The 17856-nt window shown below is 25.2% G+C and overlaps 1 protein-coding gene and 1 long non-coding RNA gene across 3 annotated transcripts; both read right to left on the bottom strand.

Moving 5' to 3' along the window:
• Window positions 1-1814: 1814 nt before the first annotated feature.
• Window positions 1815-4216, bottom strand: LOC128668180 (uncharacterized). 2 transcript variants are annotated; one of them, XR_008403942.1, is made up of 4 exons: window positions 4192-4216; window positions 3769-4025; window positions 3492-3662; window positions 1815-3423 (listed from the first exon to the last, which is right to left on the bottom strand). It is a non-coding gene; the product is annotated as an uncharacterized LOC128668180 (long non-coding RNA). The 2 variants fall into 2 exon arrangements; XR_008403941.1 differs by having other exon boundaries at window positions 3769-4215.
• Window positions 4217-4766: 550 nt separating this feature from the next.
• LOC128668173 (putative uncharacterized protein DDB_G0271606) lies at window positions 4767-7137 on the bottom strand. Its single transcript, XM_053740421.1, has 2 exons — window positions 7041-7137; window positions 4767-6835 (listed from the first exon to the last, which is right to left on the bottom strand). Exons 1-2 carry the CDS (start codon window positions 7066-7068, stop codon window positions 4767-4769), a joined length of 2097 nt encoding a protein of 698 aa, XP_053596396.1. The 5' UTR covers window positions 7069-7137.
• Window positions 7138-17856: the final 10719 nt, after the last annotated feature.

Below are 17856 nucleotides of genomic sequence, written 5' to 3' on the forward strand. Positions count from 1 at the left end.
CTTTTTCACAATACAGATTATTAAAAATAAATTAATTTTTTTTTTGGCCATCAATTTAACACCATTAATTTGTAAATAAATTTCTCAAATATTTTTTTATCAGCAGTACCGGCCGCTTATCCCTATACAATTTCACTTAGGTTATTTCACAATACAAATTCTTCGAAATTAATTAATTTTTTTTTGGCCATCAAATTATAGCGATTTATTTGTAAAAACATTTTTCAAATATTTTTTTATCAGTAGTACTGACCCCTCATCCCTATACAATGTCGCTCTCACTTTTTCACAATACAAATTTTTTCAAATAAATTAATTTTGTTTTTGGCCATAAAATTATAGCAATTAATTTGTAAATAAATTTCTCAAATATTTTTTTATCAACAATACCGGCTCCTCATCCCTATACAATTTCGCTTATGCTTTTTCACAATACAAATTCTACAAAAAAAGGTATTTGCGAAATAGTATAGGGATGAGGAGCCAGTATTTTTGATAAAAAAATATTTATGAAATTTATTTACAAATCAATTGCTATAATTTGATGGCCAAAAAAAATATTAATTAATTTTTAACAATTTGTATTGCGAAAAAGTGTAAGCGAAGTTGTATAGGGATGAGGGGCCGCTACTGCTGATAAAAAAATATTTGAAAAAGTTTTTTACAAATAAATTGCTATAATTTGATGGCCGAAAAAAAAAATTAGTTAATTTTGACGAATTTGTATTGTGAAAAAGTGAGAGCTACATTGGGTATTAATTTATAAATGAATTACTCAAATATTTTTTCCTCAGCAGTACCGGCCCGTCATCCCTATACGGGGTTTTCACAATACAAATTCTTTAAAATAAATTAATTTTTTTTTTGGCCATCAAATTATAGCGATTAATATGTAAAAAAATTTTTCAAATATTTTTTTATCAGCAGTACTGACCCCTCATCCCTATACAATGTCGCTCTCACTTTTTCACAATACAGATTCTTAAAAATAAATAAATTTTTTTTTTGGCCATCAATTTAAAAACATTAATTTGTTAATAAATTTCTCAAATATTTTTTTATCAGCAGAACCGGCCCTTAATCCCTACACAATGTCGCTCTCACTTTTTCACAATACAGATTCTTAAAAATAAATAAATTTTTTTTTTTAGCCATCAAACTATAGCAATTAATTTGTAAAAAAATTTTTCAAATATTTTTTTATCAGCAGTACCAGCCTCTTATCCCTCAACAATTTCACTTAGGTTATTTCACAATACAAATTCTTAGAAATTAATTAATTTTTTTGTTGGCCATCAAATTATAGCGATTAATTTGTAAAAAAATTTTTCAAATATTTTTTTATCAGCAGTACTAACCCCTCATCCCTTTACAATGTCGCTCTCACTTTTTCACAATACAGATTATCAAAAATAAATTAATTTTTTTTTTTGGCCATCACTTTAAGAGCATCAATTTGTAAATAAATTTTTCAAATATTTTTTTATCAGCAGTACCGGCTCCTCATTCCTATACAATTTCGCTTATGCTTTTTTACAATACAAATTCTACAAAAAAAGTATTTGCGAAATAGTATAGGGATGAGGAGCCAGTATTTTTGATAAAAAAATATTTGAGAAATTTATTTACAAATCAATTGCTATAATTTGATGGTCAAAAAAAAATTAATTTATTTTTAAGAATTTGTATTGTGAATAAGTGATTGCGAAATTGTATACGGATAAGGGGCCGGTACTGCTGATGAAAAAATATTAAAAAAATTTATTTACAAATTAATTGCTATAACCTGATGGCCAAAAAGAAAAATTAGTTAATTTTGAAGAATTTGTATTGTGAAAAAGCGAGAGCTACATTATGTATTAATTTATAAACGAATTACTCAAATATTTTTTCATCAGCAGTACCGGTCCCTCATCCCTATACAATTTCGCAATCACTTTTTCACAAGACAAATTTTTTCAAATAAATTAATTTTTTTTTTTGCCATCAGATTATAGCGATTAATATGTAAAAAAATTTCTCAAATATTTTTTTTATCCGCAGTACCGGCCCGTCATCCCTATACGATTTCACAAACACTTTTTCACAATACTAATTCTTTAAAATAAATTAATTTTTTTTTTTGCCATTAGATTATAGCGATTAATATGTAAAAAAATTTCTCAAATATTTTTTTTATCCGCAGTACCGGCCCGTCATCCCTATACGATTTCACAAACACTTTTTCACAATACTAATTCTTTAAAATAAATTAATTTTTTTTTTTGCCATTAGATTATAGCGATTAATATGTAAAAAAATTTCTCAAATATTTTTTTTTCAGCAGTACCGGCCCCTCATCCCTATACGATTTTGCAAACAGTTTCTCACAATACAAATTCTCAAAAATAAATTAATTTTTTTTTTGCCTTCAAATTATAGCAATTAATTTGAAAATAAATTTTTCAAATATTCTTTCATCAGCAGTTCCGGCCCCTCATCTTTATACAATTTCGCTCGCACTGTTTCACAATGCAAATTGTTAAAAATTGATTAATTTTTTTTCTTGGCCTTCAAATTATAGCAATTGATTTGTAAATAAATTTCTCAAATATTTTTTTATCAACAATACCGGCTCCTCATCCCTATACAATTTCGCTTATGCTTTTCCATAATACAAATTCTACAAAAAAAGTGATTGCAAAATTTTATGGGGATGAGGGGCCGATACTGCTGATAAAAAAATTTTTGAAAAATTTATTTACAAATTAAATGCTATAATTTGATGGTCAACAAAAAAAATTAGTTAATTTTCAAGAATTTGAATTGTAAAAAAGTGAGCGATATTGTGTATTAATTTATAAATGAATTTCTCAAATATTTTTTTATCAGCAGTACCGGCCCCTCATCCCCATACAATTTCGCAATCACTTTTTTACAATACAAATTCTTAAAAATAAATTAATTTTTTTGGCCATCAAATTATAGCGATTAGTTTGTAAAAAAATGTTTCAAATATTTTTTCATCAGCAGTACCGGCCCGTCATCCCTATACGATTTCACAAACACTTTTTCACAATACAAATTCTTAAAAATAAATTAATTTCTTTTTTGGCCATCAGATTATAGCGATTAATTTGTAAATAAATTTCTCAAATATTTTTTTATCAGCAGTACCGGCCCTTTCATCCGTATACAATTTCACTTATGCTTTTTTACAATACAAATTCTTCGAAATTAGGTAATTTTTTTGTTTGGCCATCAAATTTTAGCGATCAAATTGTTAATACATTTTTCAAATATTTTTTTTGTCAGCAGTACCGGCCCCTCATTCCTATACAATTTTGCAATCACTTTTTCACTTTTTAGTTTATATTTTCAGACCATAAATAATTATGATAATTGTCGTGTTTCCAAATATGCCAATTTATCTTTTATTCATTGCTGAAATTAATTTATGTAGTGTTAAAATATTTGCCTCTTTCATGTTTGTTGTATCGAATAAAATTTACCTGTTTTTGTAAGTATTGTAAAATAATCAATCATGTCCCTAGTATTATAAAATTCACATCTTCAGTATGTAAGCGATGACAAAATTCCATTATTCCTTCCGTAGTATTATCATTTCCTCATGATTATTATGCTTGTACCTTTCATCGTTGTATTCTTCTTTGTATTCTAACCTTCAAATCATTTAAGTGAAGATTATTGTTGATCATTTCTGATATTTTATTTATTTATCCATTAATCAAGATTAAATTAATTCTTCTAATCTCCAAACATATTTACCTTATTTAGTTGTCCAATTAAATTTTTTTAGATATACATCGTAATTTAATTACGTTAATTGACGTTTACTATCTAAGGAGGCTTTAGTGAATCCAATAAAAAACAACATATTATTAACGCTAATATTTGTAAAATTACATTAAAACAATATAGCGTCACTTTTGAATTATTAAAATAATTAAAGTTGAACCATTGTTTCCATCTCGATCATCGATAGAGATGAATATTATCAAAGGGTACGGAACGACCGGAGGCAGCTGAGAGCAAAGACAAGATAGAAATATGTTAAAAAGAGAAACGAGGCAAGAAATGAATTTTTTTTTTTTAATAATTATTGATTCCTTAATTTTTTATTTTATTATAAATGTAAATAATTAATTTTTATGTACGAAAATTAAGTAAACAAAATAATTCAGACATTACTTTGACTCACTACTTTCACTTAAACCTTTTAACGTCAACAACCCATAGGTTAATGTCGGCCATTTTGTTTTATAAAATGAGAGCGAAAATTTGAATTCTGAGTGTTATAGTTAAAAGAAATTTTTTTTTTTTAAATTATTTATATTTTTTGACTATAATTTTTAAACTAAACACATGGATAGAATAAATCACAGTTTTTTTTTCAAGAATAATATTATTAATAACTTAATACATTTTTATAAATTGTTGATTTATTATTTTTTTTTTTTTGGAAAAACGTACAGCTTTTTAAAAAAGTGAATAATTATTATAATTTTAATTATTAATGATATCAATATTGTTATGATTATTATTATTTTTTTTATTAAAATTTATGTTATAAATATTTTTTTTAATAATATTATTATTATTATTATAACATAATGTAAAAGACCCAGTACCTAACCATTCATGTATTTGTATATTTATATTTACTAGATTTTACTAAATATAGATATACAAATACGAGAAGTATACTGTAGACGGATACTGTCTTTGAATATATTGTTAAAGAATATTTTTTTTCTCAGTAAACTCTAAGGACGAGCGTATTGATTAGGAAGGCAGAAGTACGGATAGAAAAGAGTAGAGAAATTCGGTGGATGATTAGGAAAATTAAATGGAGGATAAATGTGCTGATGGGCTAAATTAGGAGGAAGTAAGATCCCAGGTTGCTGTTGAAGAAGTGGCTGCTGTTGCGGTAACAATTGCAGCTGGTGTGGTAGCAACGGCTGCTGCTGTAGGAGCAATTGTTGCTGCTGAGGTAGCACTTGCTGCTGCAGTAGTAAGAATTGCTGCTGCTGTGATAGCCATTGCTGCTGCTGTAGTTGCAGTTGCTGCTGCTGTGGTTGTGATTGCTGCTGCTGTGGTTGCAATTGCTGCTGCTGTGGTTGCAATTGCTGCTGCTGTAGTTGCAGTTGCTGCTGCTGTGGTTGTGATTGCTGCTGCTGTGGTTGCAATTGCTGCTGCTGTGGTTGCAATTGCTGCTGCTGTGGTTGCAAATGCTGCTGCTGTGGTTGCAATTGCTGCTGCATCAGTTGCTGCTGCTGCAGTTGCAATTGCTGCTTCTGTGGTTGCAATCGTTGCTGCTGCAGTTGATTCCATCCTGACAACTCTTGGGATTGCTGCTGATTTTTTCCAACCTGTTCCAAGAGCTTCGAGTAATTGCGGTTGAACTTTTGAATGGCTTTCATTGTGCGCTTTGATGGCAGATGGGGCTCGATAGAAGACGGTCGCTGCGCAATCTTTGGAGGTGGTATGCTAAAATTTGGCAGCATTAAGGATCTTGATAACTGGTTAGCATTGCCAATCAGTTGCTGAGCATTTGGCAGCTGTGAGTTGTTTACAATCCCCGGTTCCTGATGTCTCGGCATCTGGTTGACATTGTTAGCTAGTTGCTGAGCATTTGGCAGCTGTGGGTTGTTTACAGCCCCCGGTTCCTGATGTCTCGGCATCTGGTTGACATTGTTAGCTAGTTGCTGAGCATTTGGCAGCTGTGGGTTGTTAACAGCCCCCGGTTCCTGATGTCTCAGCATCTGGTTGACATTGTTAGCTAGTTGCTGAGCATTTGGCAGCTGTGGGTTGTTTACAGCCCCCGGTTCCTGATGTCTCGGCCTCTGGTTGACATTGTTAGCTAGTTGCTGAGCATTTGGCAGCTGTGGGTTGTTTACAGCCCCCGGTTCCTGATGTCTCGGCCTCTGGTTGACATTGTTAGCTAGTTGCTGAGCATTTGGCAGCTGTGGGTTGTTAACAGCCCCCGGTTCCTGATGTCTCAGCATCTGGTTGACATTGTTAGCTAGTTGCTGAGCATTTGGCAGCTGTGGGTTGTTTACAGCCCCCGGTTCCTGATGTCTCGGCCTCTGGTTGACATTGTTAGCTAGTTGCTGAGCATTTGGCAGCTGTGGGTTGTTAACAGCCCCCGGTTCCTGATGTCTCGGCATCTGGTTGACATTGTTAGCTAGTTGCTGAGCATTTGGCAGCTGTGGGTTGTTAACAGCCCCCGGTTCCTGATGTCTCGGCATCTGGTTGACATTGTTAGCTAGTTGCTGAGCATTTGGCAGCTGTGGGTTGTTAACAGCCCCCGGTTCCTGATGTCTCGGCATCTGGTTGACATTGTTAGCTAGTTGCTGAGCATTTGGCAGCTGTGGGTTGTTAACAGCCCCCGGTTCCTGATGTCTCGGCATCTGGTTGACATTGTTAGCTAGTTGCTGAGCATTTGGCAGCTGTGGGTTGTTAACAGCCCCTGGTTCCTGATGTCTCGGCATCTGGTTGACATTGTCATCTAGTTGCTGAGCATTTGGCAGCTGTGGGTTGTTAACAGCCCCCGGTTCCTGATGTCTTGGCATCTGGTTGACATTGTCATCTAGTTGCTGAGCATTTGGCAGCTGCGGGTTGTTTACAGCCCCTGGCTCCTGGTGTCGTTGAAGCTGGTTGGCATTGCCTGCCGGATGCTGAGCTCCGGGCAGCTGCGGGTTGTTGAGAGTGCCCGCTTCGTTGGTTGGTCCACCTCGGTCAGTTCTAAGTCGAGTTCGTGGTCCGTTTGGCGCGATGGCATCGCGTTGTAGTGCTGGGCGGGCACGCGTTTCTTTCATTCTTCTTCCTCTCCCTGTAAGATTCAGAAAATTAAATTTTATTTAACTTTAAAGATTTAACTTAAACTTATCAAATAAAATCATACTGCAATTAACATCGTACTCGTTTTCTTTATTATTGTCCAAATAAAGCTAACAACTGAAAAATTTATATCATTTTTTTTGTACCCATTATTCATTATCATAATATACATTTTAATATTATATTTTCTCATTCACCTTTAGTTTTGCCTCGAAACCCATTCATTGTTTGGCTTATACTGTTGTGAGATATTGGATGAATCTGCAAAAGATAGATATTGTTTTTTTTTAGCAATAGAACTGGACCTACATCCTTATGTAATATTTACAGCCTTTTTTTTGCGAATCTAATGTTTCAAAGTGGAAAAATTTTTCCCCACCGATAATGTTTTAATCACTTTTTAATTACCAAGTTATTTTTTAATTTTTTTTTATCAATAAAACCGGACTTACATTCCTAAATATTATTCCCTTTACTTTTTTTACAACGCTATATTTTGAAAATAAATAAATTTTTTGTTTCCGATAATTTGTAACCCAATTTTTAATTACCAAATTTTTTTTTTATTTTTTTTTTTTATCAATAGAACCGCACTGACGTTGCTAGATAATATTCGCTTGACTTTTTTTACAACGCTATATTTTAAAAATAAATAAATTTCTTTTTCGCCGATGATTTTTAACTTAATTTTTAATTACCAAATTTTTTTTTATTTTTTTTTCATCAATAGAACCGGACATACATTGCTAAATAACATTCGCTTGACTTTTTTTACAACGCTATATTTTAAAAATAAATAAATTTTTTTTTGCCGATAATTTTTAACGTAATTTTTAATTAACAAATTTTTTTTTAATTTTTTTTTTTTCACAATAGAACCGGACATACATTGCTAAATAACATTCGCTTGACTTTTTTTACAACGCTATATTTTAAAAATAAATAAATTTCTTTTTCGCCGATAATTTTTAACTTAATTTTTAATTACCAAATTTTTTTTTATTTTTTTTTCATCAATAGAACCGGACATACATTGCTAAATAACATTCGCTTGACTTTTTTTACAACGCTATATTTTAAAAATAAATAAATTTTTTTTTGCCGATAATTTTTAACTTAATTTTTAATTATCAAATTTTTTTTTTATTTTTTTTTATCCATAGAACCGGTTATACATTCCTAAATAATATTCCCTGTACCTTTCTTAAAACGCTAATTTTTAAAAAGAAATAAGTTTTTTTTTGCCGATAATTTTTAACCTAATTTTTAATTATCAAATTTTAAAAAAATTTTTTTTTTTTCGACAGAACCGAACTTACATTGCTAAATAATATTCGCTATACCTTTCTTAAAACGCTAATTTTTAAAAATAAATAAGTTTTATTTTGCTGATAATTTTTAACTTAATTTTTAATTACCAAATTTTTTTTTATTTTTTTTTCATCAATAGAACCGGACATACATTGCTAAATAATAACCGCTGCTATATTCTTACAAAGTTTAATTTTATAAATAAATAAAATTTTTTTGACAATAATTTTTAATTTGAGTTTTTTTTCCCTATTTTCGTTTTCTTTTTTTTTTTTATTAATATAACCAGACTTACATTTCCAAATAATATTGTCCGCGACTTTCATTTCCCGATTTATATAAAACTTAACGAACAATATTATGCATTCAAGTATAAAAAAAAATTTTCGTACTTACTTAGGATACTTTTTTTTGATGAAGTGTTCACCGCAACGATTATCCACCAAGTGAGATACGATTTTACACAATGACTCGATGTTTTTTTTTTTTTTTTATTTTACTAATTGTCGCCACAGATTGTCGATTATTTCACTAGTATCTTATGATAGAAAGAGAAGAACCTACAGGTAGCATACTGTCACACACTTTTAAGTGTAATTTTACAACGCTCTCTGTCTCACAAATTCATAAATGTTCTAAGAATGATATTTCTAAGAAATACGACATTATGAACGACAAATATTATTAATAGTTTAAATTAAATTAAGAAAAAAAAAAATTATTTTAGGTAATATTTAAACTGGAAATCAACAATATGTTTAAAATGACTTTAAAAATACATTTTTTTTTATCAATAGAACCGGACTTACATTCCTAAATAATATTCCCTGTACCTTTCGTAAAACGCTAATTTTTAAAAATAAATAAGTTTTTTTTTGCTGATAATTTTTAACTTAATTTTTAATTACCAAATTTTTTTTTTATTTTTTTTTTTATCAATAGAACCGCACTGACGTTGCTAAATAATATTCGCTTGAATTTTTTTACAACGCTATATTTTAAAAATAAATAAATATTTTTTTTGCCGATAATTTTTAACCCAATTTTTAATTCACAAATTTTTTTTTTATTTTTTTTTGCAATAGAACCGGACTAACATTGCTAAATAATATTCGTTGTACCTTTCTTAAAACGCTAATTTTTAAAAATAAATAAATTTTTTTTCGCCGATAATTTTTAACTTAATTTTTAATTATCAAATTTTTTTTTATTTTTTTTTATCCATAGAACCGGTTATACATTCCTAAATAATATTCCCTGTACCTTTCTTAAAACGCTAATTTTTAAAAATAAATAAATTTTTTTTTGCCGATAATTTTTAACCTAATTTTTAATTAACAAATTTTTAAAAAATTTTTTTTTTTGCGATAGAACCGAACTTACATTGCTAAATAATATTCGCTATACCTTTCTTAAAACGCTAATTTTTAAAAATAAATTAATTTTTTTTTTGCCGATTATTTTCAACCCAATTTTTAATTATCAAATTTTTTTTTTATTTTTTTTTCATCAATAGAACCGGACATACATTGCTAAATAACATTCGCTTGACTTTTTTTACAACGCTATATTTTAAAAATAAATAAATTTTTTTTTGCCGATTATTTTTAACGTAATTTTTAATTAACAAATTTTTTTTTAATTTTTTTTTTTTCACAATAGAACCGAACTTACATTGCTAAATAATATTGCTGTACCTTTCTTAAAACGCTAATTTTTAAAAATAAATTAATTTTTTTTTTGCCGATTATTTTCAACCCAATTTTTAATTATCAAATTTTTTTTTATTTTTTTTTCATCAATAGAACCGGACATACATTGCTAAATAATATTCGCTTGACTTTTTTTACAACGCTATATTTTAAAAATAAATAAATTTTTTTTTGCCGATTATTTTTAACGTAATTTTTAATTAACAAATTTTTTTTTAATTTTTTTTTTTTCACAATAGAACCGAACTTACATTGCTAAATAATATTGCTGTACCTTTCTTAAAACGCTAATTTTTAAAAATAAATTAATTTTTTTTTTGCCGATTATTTTCAACCCAATTTTTAATTATCAAATTTTTTTTTTATTTTTTTTTTTATCAATAGAACCGCACTGACGTTGCTAGATAATATTCGCTTGACTTTTTTTACAACGCTATATTTTAAAAATAAATAAATTTCTTTTTCGCCGATAATTTTTAACTTAATTTTTAATTACCAAATTTTTTTTTATTTTTTTTTCATCAATAGAACCGGACATACATTGCTAAATAACATTCGCTTGACTTTTTTTACAACGCTATATTTTAAAAATAAATAAATTTTTTTTTGCCGATTATTTTTAACGTAATTTTTAATTAACAAATTTTTTTTTAATTTTTTTTTTTTCACAATAGAACCGAACTTACATTGCTAAATAATATTGCTGTACCTTTCTTAAAACGCTAATTTTTAAAAATAAATTAATTTTTTTTTTGCCGATTATTTTCAACCCAATTTTTAATTATCAAATTTTTTTTTTATTTTTTTTTTTATCAATAGAACCGCACTGACGTTGCTAGATGATATTCGCTTGACTTTTTTTACAACGCTATATTTTAAAAATAAATAAATTTCTTTTTCGCCGATAATTTTTAACTTAATTTTTAATTACCAAATTTTTTTTTATTTTTTTTTCATCAATAGAACCGGACATACATTGCTAAATAATATTCGCTTGACTTTTTTTACAACGCTATATTTTAAAAATAAATAAATTTTTTTTTGCCGATTATTTTTAACGTAATTTTTAATTAACAAATTTTTTTTTAATTTTTTTTTTTTCACAATAGAACCGAACTTACATTGCTAAATAATATTGCTGTACCTTTCTTAAAACGCTAATTTTTAAAAATAAATTAATTTTTTTTTTGCCGATTATTTTCAACCCAATTTTTAATTATCAAATTTTTTTTTTATTTTTTTTTTTATCAATAGAACCGCTCTGACGTTGCTAGATAATATTCGCTTGACTTTTTTTACAACGCTATATTTTAAAAATAAATAAATTTCTTTTTCGCCGATAATTTTTAACTTAATTTTTTAATACCAAATTTTTTTTTATTTTTTTTTCATCAATAGAACCGGACATACATTGCTAAATAATATTCGCTTGACTTTTTTTACAACGCTATATTTTAAAAATAAATAAATTTTTTTTTGCCGATTATTTTTAACGTAATTTTTAATTAACAAATTTTTTTTTAATTTTTTTTTTTTCACAATAGAACCGAACTTACATTGCTAAATAATATTGCTGTACCTTTCTTAAAACGCTAATTTTTAAAAATAAATTAATTTTTTTTTTGCCGATTATTTTCAACCCAATTTTTAATTATCAAATTTTTTTTTTATTTTTTTTTTTATCAATAGAACCGCACTGACGTTGCTAGATAATATTCGCTTGACTTTTTTTACAACGCTATATTTTAAAAATAAATAAATTTCTTTTTCGCCGATAATTTTTAACTTAATTTTTAATTACCAAATTTTTTTTTATTTTTTTTTCATCAATAGAACCGGACATACATTGCTAAATAACATTCGCTTGACTTTTTTTACAACGCTATATTTTAAAAATAAATAAATTTTTTTTTGCCGATTATTTTTAACGTAATTTTTAATTAACAAATTTTTTTTTAATTTTTTTTTTTTCACAATAGAACCGAACTTACATTGCTAAATAATATTGCTGTACCTTTCTTAAAACGCTAATTTTTAAAAATAAATTAATTTTTTTTTTGCCGATTATTTTCAACCCAATTTTTAATTATCAAATTTTTTTTTTATTTTTTTTTCATCAATAGAACCGGACATACATTGCTAAATAACATTCGCTTGACTTTTTTTACAACGCTATATTTTAAAAATAAATAAATTTTTTTTTGCCGATTATTTTTAACGTAATTTTTAATTAACAAATTTTTTTTTAATTTTTTTTTTTTCACAATAGAACCGAACTTACATTGCTAAATAATATTGCTGTACCTTTCTTAAAACGCTAATTTTTAAAAATAAATTAATTTTTTTTTTGCCGATTATTTTCAACCCAATTTTTAATTATCAAATTTTTTTTTTATTTTTTTTTTTATCAATAGAACCGCACTGACGTTGCTAGATGATATTCGCTTGACTTTTTTTACAACGCTATATTTTAAAAATAAATAAATTTCTTTTTCGCCGATAATTTTTAACTTAATTTTTAATTACCAAATTTTTTTTTATTTTTTTTTCATCAATAGAACCGAACTTACATTGCTAAATAATATTGCTGTACCTTTCTTAAAACGCTAATTTTTAAAAATAAATTAATTTTTTTTTTGCCGATTATTTTCAACCCAATTTTTAATTATCAAATTTTTTTTTTATTTTTTTTTTTATCAATAGAACCGCTCTGACGTTGCTAGATAATATTCGCTTGACTTTTTTTACAACGCTATATTTTAAAAATAAATAAATTTCTTTTTCGCCGATAATTTTTAACTTAATTTTTTAATACCAAATTTTTTTTTCATTTTTTTTTCATCAATAGAACCGGACATACATTGCTAAATAATATTCGCTTGACTTTTTTTACAACGCTATATTTTAAAAATAAATAAATTTTTTTTTGCCGATTATTTTTAACGTAATTTTTAATTAACAAATTTTTTTTTAATTTTTTTTTTTTCACAATAGAACCGAACTTACATTGCTAAATAATATTGCTGTACCTTTCTTAAAACGCTAATTTTTAAAAATAAATTAATTTTTTTTTTGCCGATTATTTTCAACCCAATTTTTAATTATCAAATTTTTTTTTTATTTTTTTTTTTATCAATAGAACCGCACTGACGTTGCTAGATAATATTCGCTTGACTTTTTTTACAACGCTATATTTTAAAAATAAATAAATTTCTTTTTCGCCGATAATTTTTAACTTAATTTTTAATTACCAAATTTTTTTTTATTTTTTTTTCATCAATAGAACCGGACATACATTGCTAAATAACATTCGCTTGACTTTTTTTACAACGCTATATTTTAAAAATAAATAAATTTTTTTTTGCCGATTATTTTTAACGTAATTTTTAATTAACAAATTTTTTTTTAATTTTTTTTTTTTCACAATAGAACCGAACTTACATTGCTAAATAATATTGCTGTACCTTTCTTAAAACGCTAATTTTTAAAAATAAATTAATTTTTTTTTTGCCGATTATTTTCAACCCAATTTTTAATTATCAAATTTTTTTTTTATTTTTTTTTTATCAATAGAACCGCACTGACGTTGCTAAATAATATTCGCTTGACTTTTTTTACAACGCTATATTTTAAAAATAAATAAATTTTTTTTTGCCGATTATTTTTAACGTAATTTTTAATTAACAAATTTTTTTTTAATTTTTTTTTTTTCACAATAAAACCGAACTTACATTGCTAAATAATATTGCTGTACCTTTCTTAAAACGCTAATTTTTAAAAATAAATTAATTTTTTTTTTGCCGATTATTTTCAACCCAATTTTTAATTATCAAATTTTTTTTTTATTTTTTTTTTTATCAATAGAACCGCACTGACGTTGCTAGATAATATTCGCTTGACTTTTTTTACAACGCTATATTTTAAAAATAAATAAATTTCTTTTTCGCCGATAATTTTTAACTTAATTTTTAATTACCAAATTTTTTTTTATTTTTTTTTCATCAATAGAACCGGACATACATTGCTAAATAACATTCGCTTGACTTTTTTTACAACGCTATATTTTAAAAATAAATAAATTTTTTTTTGCCGATTATTTTTAACGTAATTTTTAATTAACAAATTTTTTTTTAATTTTTTTTTTTTCACAATAGAACCGAACTTACATTGCTAAATAATATTGCTGTACCTTTCTTAAAACGCTAATTTTTAAAAATAAATTAATTTTTTTTTTGCCGATTATTTTCAACCCAATTTTTAATTATCAAATTTTTTTTTTATTTTTTTTCATCAATAGAACCGGACATACATTGCTAAATAACATTCGCTTGACTTTTTTTACAACGCTATATTTTAAAAATAAATAAATTTTTTTTTGCCGATTATTTTTAACGTAATTTTTAATTAACAAATTTTTTTTTAATTTTTTTTTTTTCACAATAGAACCGAACTTACATTGCTAAATAATATTGCTGTACCTTTCTTAAAACGCTAATTTTTAAAAATAAATTAATTTTTTTTTTGCCGATTATTTTCAACCCAATTTTTAATTATCAAATTTTTTTTTTATTTTTTTTTTTATCAATAGAACCGCACTGACGTTGCTAGATGATATTCGCTTGACTTTTTTTACAACGCTATATTTTAAAAATAAATAAATTTCTTTTTCGCCGATAATTTTTAACTTAATTTTTAATTACCAAATTTTTTTTTATTTTTTTTTCATCAATAGAACCGAACTTACATTGCTAAATAATATTGCTGTACCTTTCTTAAAACGCTAATTTTTAAAAATAAATTAATTTTTTTTTTGCCGATTATTTTCAACCCAATTTTTAATTATCAAATTTTTTTTTTATTTTTTTTTTTATCAATAGAACCGCTCTGACGTTGCTAGATAATATTCGCTTGACTTTTTTTACAACGCTATATTTTAAAAATAAATAAATTTCTTTTTCGCCGATAATTTTTAACTTAATTTTTTAATACCAAATTTTTTTTTCATTTTTTTTTCATCAATAGAACCGGACATACATTGCTAAATAATATTCGCTTGACTTTTTTTACAACGCTATATTTTAAAAATAAATAAATTTTTTTTTGCCGATTATTTTTAACGTAATTTTTAATTAACAAATTTTTTTTTAATTTTTTTTTTTTCACAATAGAACCGAACTTACATTGCTAAATAATATTGCTGTACCTTTCTTAAAACGCTAATTTTTAAAAATAAATTAATTTTTTTTTTGCCGATTATTTTCAACCCAATTTTTAATTATCAAATTTTTTTTTTATTTTTTTTTTTATCAATAGAACCGCACTGACGTTGCTAGATAATATTCGCTTGACTTTTTTTACAACGCTATATTTTAAAAATAAATAAATTTCTTTTTCGCCGATAATTTTTAACTTAATTTTTAATTACCAAATTTTTTTTTATTTTTTTTTCATCAATAGAACCGGACATACATTGCTAAATAACATTCGCTTGACTTTTTTTACAACGCTATATTTTAAAAATAAATAAATTTTTTTTTGCCGATTATTTTTAACGTAATTTTTAATTAACAAATTTTTTTTTAATTTTTTTTTTTTCACAATAGAACCGAACTTACATTGCTAAATAATATTGCTGTACCTTTCTTAAAACGCTAATTTTTAAAAATAAATTAATTTTTTTTTTGCCGATTATTTTCAACCCAATTTTTAATTATCAAATTTTTTTTTTATTTTTTTTTTATCAATAGAACCGCACTGACGTTGCTAAATAATATTCGCTTGACTTTTTTTACAACGCTATATTTTAAAAATAAATAAATTTTTTTTTGCCGATTATTTTTAACGTAATTTTTAATTAACAAATTTTTTTTTAATTTTTTTTTTTTCACAATAAAACCGAACTTACATTGCTAAATAATATTGCTGTACCTTTCTTAAAACGCTAATTTTTAAAAATAAATTAATTTTTTTTTTGCCGATTATTTTCAACCCAATTTTTAATTATCAAATTTTTTTTTTATTTTTTTTTTTATCAATAGAACCGCACTGACGTTGCTAGATAATATTCGCTTGACTTTTTTTACAACGCTATATTTTAAAAATAAATAAATTTCTTTTTCGCCGATAATTTTTAACTTAATTTTTAATTACCAAATTTTTTTTTATTTTTTTTTCATCAATAGAACCGGACATACATTGCTAAATAACATTCGCTTGACTTTTTTTACAACGCTATATTTTAAAAATAAATAAATTTTTTTTTGCCGATTATTTTTAACGTAATTTTTAATTAACAAATTTTTTTTTAATTTTTTTTTTTTCACAATAGAACCGAACTTACATTGCTAAATAATATTGCTGTACCTTTCTTAAAACGCTAATTTTTAAAAATAAATTAATTTTTTTTTTGCCGATTATTTTCAACCCAATTTTTAATTATCAAATTTTTTTTTTATTTTTTTTCATCAATAGAACCGGACATACATTGCTAAATAACATTCGCTTGACTTTTTTTACAACGCTATATTTTAAAAATAAATAAATTTTTTTTTGCCGATTATTTTTAACGTAATTTTTAATTAACAAATTTTTTTTTAATTTTTTTTTTTTCACAATAGAACCGAACTTACATTGCTAAATAATATTGCTGTACCTTTCTTAAAACGCTAATTTTTAAAAATAAATTAATTTTTTTTTTGCCGATTATTTTCAACCCAATTTTTAATTATCAAATTTTTTTTTTATTTTTTTTTTTATCAATAGAACCGCACTGACGTTGCTAGATGATATTCGCTTGACTTTTTTTACAACGCTATATTTTAAAAATAAATAAATTTCTTTTTCGCCGATAATTTTTAACTTAATTTTTAATTACCAAATTTTTTTTTATTTTTTTTTCATCAATAGAACCGAACTTACATTGCTAAATAATATTGCTGTACCTTTCTTAAAACGCTAATTTTTAAAAATAAATTAATTTTTTTTTTGCCGATTATTTTCAACCCAATTTTTAATTATCAAATTTTTTTTTTATTTTTTTTTTTATCAATAGAACCGCTCTGACGTTGCTAGATAATATTCGCTTGACTTTTTTTACAACGCTATATTTTAAAAATAAATAAATTTCTTTTTCGCCGATAATTTTTAACTTAATTTTTTAATACCAAATTTTTTTTTATTTTTTTTTCATCAATAGAACCGGACATACATTGCTAAATAATATTCGCTTGACTTTTTTTACAACGCTATATTTTAAAAATAAATAAATTTTTTTTTGCCGATTATTTTTAACGTAATTTTTAATTAACAAATTTTTTTTTAATTTTTTTTTTTTCACAATAGAACCGAACTTACATTGCTAAATAATATTGCTGTACCTTTCTTAAAACGCTAATTTTTAAAAATAAATTAATTTTTTTTTTGCCGATTATTTTCAACCCAATTTTTAATTATCAAATTTTTTTTTTATTTTTTTTTTTATCAATAGAACCGCACTGACGTTGCTAGATAATATTCGCTTGACTTTTTTTACAACGCTATATTTTAAAAATAAATAAATTTCTTTTTCGCCGATAATTTTTAACTTAATTTTTAATTACCAAATTTTTTTTTATTTTTTTTTCATCAATAGAACCGGACATACATTGCTAAATAACATTCGCTTGACTTTTTTTACAACGCTATATTTTAAAAATAAATAAATTTTTTTTTGCCGATTATTTTTAACGTAATTTTTAATTAACAAATTTTTTTTTAATTTTTTTTTTTTCACAATAGAACCGAACTTACATTGCTAAATAATATTGCTGTACCTTTCTTAAAACGCTAATTTTTAAAAATAAATTAATTTTTTTTTTGCCGATTATTTTCAACCCAATTTTTAATTATCAAATTTTTTTTTTATTTTTTTTTTATCAATAGAACCGCACTGACGTTGCTAAATAATATTCGCTTGACTTTTTTTACAACGCTATATTTTAAAAATAAATAA

The sequence above is a fragment of the Microplitis demolitor genome, chromosome 7 (genome assembly GCF_026212275.2).
Source record: "Microplitis demolitor isolate Queensland-Clemson2020A chromosome 7, iyMicDemo2.1a, whole genome shotgun sequence".
NCBI classification, from domain to species: domain Eukaryota; kingdom Metazoa; phylum Arthropoda; class Insecta; order Hymenoptera; family Braconidae; genus Microplitis; species Microplitis demolitor.

Excerpts from the sequence above, each read along its gene's own strand:
- LOC128668173 (XM_053740421.1), bottom strand. The coding sequence starts at position 7,068 with ATGAATGGGTTTCGAGGCAAAACTAAAG. Across the intron at positions 6,836-7,040 it reads GTTTCGAGGCAAAACTAAAG|GGAGAGGAAGAAGAATGAAA; the intron begins GTGAATGAGAAA and ends TGAATCTTACAG.